Raw genomic sequence first — 2,164 nt, forward strand, 5'->3', positions numbered from 1 at the left:
GCTCGCAGGGACACTGCCGGCACCCCCGAACCACCGGCAAAACGCGTCGCCTGCCTGGGGGGCAGCAGGAGAGGCAGGAGGGGGTCTCTCCCAGTCAGCGGTGTGATGCTAATGGGTTTGTGGGCTCTTCATAAAGAGGGAAGCAGGACCCCTGCGACAGGGAGGATCCCTGCAGTGGGATCTGCCTCCCCACAGCCAGGCAGGGCAGCCTTCTGCCAGCCGCGATGAGGCTGACCCTGCTGGGTGTCACTGTGCTGTGCGTGAGACCTGGGCTGCGGCACAGACCCTGAGCCACGGGTGCAGCTCATGGCAGAGGGCAAGGGGCACGGGGATGCCTGAGCTCCCTCTTGGGCTGTCAAAAATTGGAGGAGAACTTAAAACACAGACAGTCCCAAGGATGTGTCTTTGGGCTGGCAAAATCCTGGTGCACCGAACTGGGAGTGGAAAACAGGACAAGTCTGCCCCATCCTTCCCCTTTAGCAGCTGGGGAGCCCACGTGCTTCCCCATCTTCAAATTTCCAGCTCAAATGGAAATGGCTGAGAAAAGCACTTGTGTCACGGCGCTGGGCAGGGACCAAGAAATCGATGCAAGGTGTGACCAAAGAGATGGGGAGCGAAGCAGCAGAGCCCGAGACCCCGCAGCTGCAGGGGGACGGAGCAGGGCAGGCGCAGGGATGGTGCTGACCTGGTCTCCCCGATCCTCCGCAGCGTCTCATACACCTGCAGGAAAAACTGCCGAGGGATCCCCTGCAGCCCCAGGATGTTCTGTGCAGGAAGACAAAACCTGGTGAAAGCCTGGCACAACCTAAGTTGCCGGGTGCCGTGGAGGGACGGCCAGGAGCACCGGGGCTCAGCCCTGCCTGAGGCCCTGGCACACGCGCGGTGCCGGCACTGCTGGTGGCAGAGCTCCTCCGCCACCGCCCAGGCACTCCGGGATGGCCCCTTCCCTGCACAGCTCCCTACGGGCAGGGCTCAGAGATGCTCTGAGGTGCCTCCACCCCGTGCTGCACACACGACTGTGCGGCTCCCAGGAAGGGGCTCAGTTCGGGGCCCCAGCCCAGCCTGCGCTGCCACCCCCCTGCACCGCGCCGGCAGCAGCAAGGGCAGCAGCCCCGGCTGCGACCGCAGCCATTAGCCAACAGCAGCCTGCCGGTTCCTCGCTCAGCCTGACACCATCTCCCCCAGTCTCTGATTTTGGTTAACCACAAAGGAAGCACTGCAGCCCCAGGAGGGGCTCAGGCTGCTGAGAGGCCAGCGAGGGACCAGCGGAGCCGCAAAACCTCCGTGCTGAGAATCACCCAGCACCTCCCACAAGTGACCAAAACAAATGTCCTGGGTTTCCTGGTGTCCTGAATGCCACCAGCTGGTCACAGGCAGAGGGTGCGTTCAGCTTGGTCTGCTCAGAACAGAGCACTCGGAGACCCACCAGAACCGCTGGCGGGGGGGACCTGTGCCCCCTTGGCAGCTCCTTCCTCGCACACCGAGCGCATCGCCCAGCCCGGTACTAAATATCCCAGCATGGCCGGCTCCGGGAGAGCGCAGGCAAGGCGTGCAGAGCAGACCAGCGGGCCTTACCTTGATCTGGTTGAAGCTAATGGTGACGGAAGCAGCTGATGTAAACCCTTTAATGACCGGGCAGGAAATGAAATCCAGGAGGAAACCTGCACGGGACGGGTGGCAGTAAGCACGCTGCTGGCCCCGACGGGGAGCACAGGGTGTTTGCGTGCGCGCAGAGCTGTCACAAGCGTTATCAGGACAACCCCAGCGTCTTGGAGAGCACAGAGCAGGGGGGGGGACACAGCTACAGGCTGTACAGTGACACCCTAAAAATACAACCATGCACGGCAGGAGCATCTCACCGAGGTGCAGCAGCCCCATGGCCAGCTGGATGCAGCCGGAGAGGAAGGCGAGCAGGACAGCGTAGACAGGCTCGTGGAACGCGTAAGAAGAGACAAGCAGCGACATGATGGCTGTGGGGCCCAGCGTCACGTCCTTGGCAGTGCCCAGGAAGCAGTAGACGAAGCAGCCCATGAAGGAAGAATAGAGGCCGTACTGCACGGGGACAAAAGGAGCACTGGCGCGACGCTGGGAGCTGGGGAATGCCGGACACCTCCAGGACAGGAGCTGCTGCCCTCGGGCCCCTCCAGCACCCGCAGCCCAGCCC

At 63.0% G+C, this 2,164-nt stretch overlaps 1 protein-coding gene across 1 annotated transcript in view; it reads right to left on the reverse strand.

Moving 5' to 3' along the window:
- The window catches only part of SLC26A11 (solute carrier family 26 member 11), a gene marked incomplete at its 5' end in the record, with an annotated part of 7,098 nt that extends 4,938 nt beyond the window's left edge, over positions 1-2,160 (reverse strand). Inside the window, 3 exons of the mRNA XM_035899246.1 lie at positions 560-765; positions 1,576-1,661; positions 1,860-2,160. Of these exons, the coding sequence (XP_035755139.1) occupies positions 560-765; positions 1,576-1,661; positions 1,860-2,160 (593 nt within the window). The remainder of the gene's footprint in view (positions 1-559; positions 766-1,575; positions 1,662-1,859) is intronic.
- Positions 2,161-2,164: the final 4 nt, after the last annotated feature.

Source organism: Egretta garzetta, unplaced genomic scaffold (genome assembly GCF_000687185.1).
Source record: "Egretta garzetta isolate BGI_Z169 unplaced genomic scaffold, ASM68718v1 scaffold131, whole genome shotgun sequence".
Lineage (NCBI taxonomy): Eukaryota > Metazoa > Chordata > Aves > Pelecaniformes > Ardeidae > Egretta > Egretta garzetta.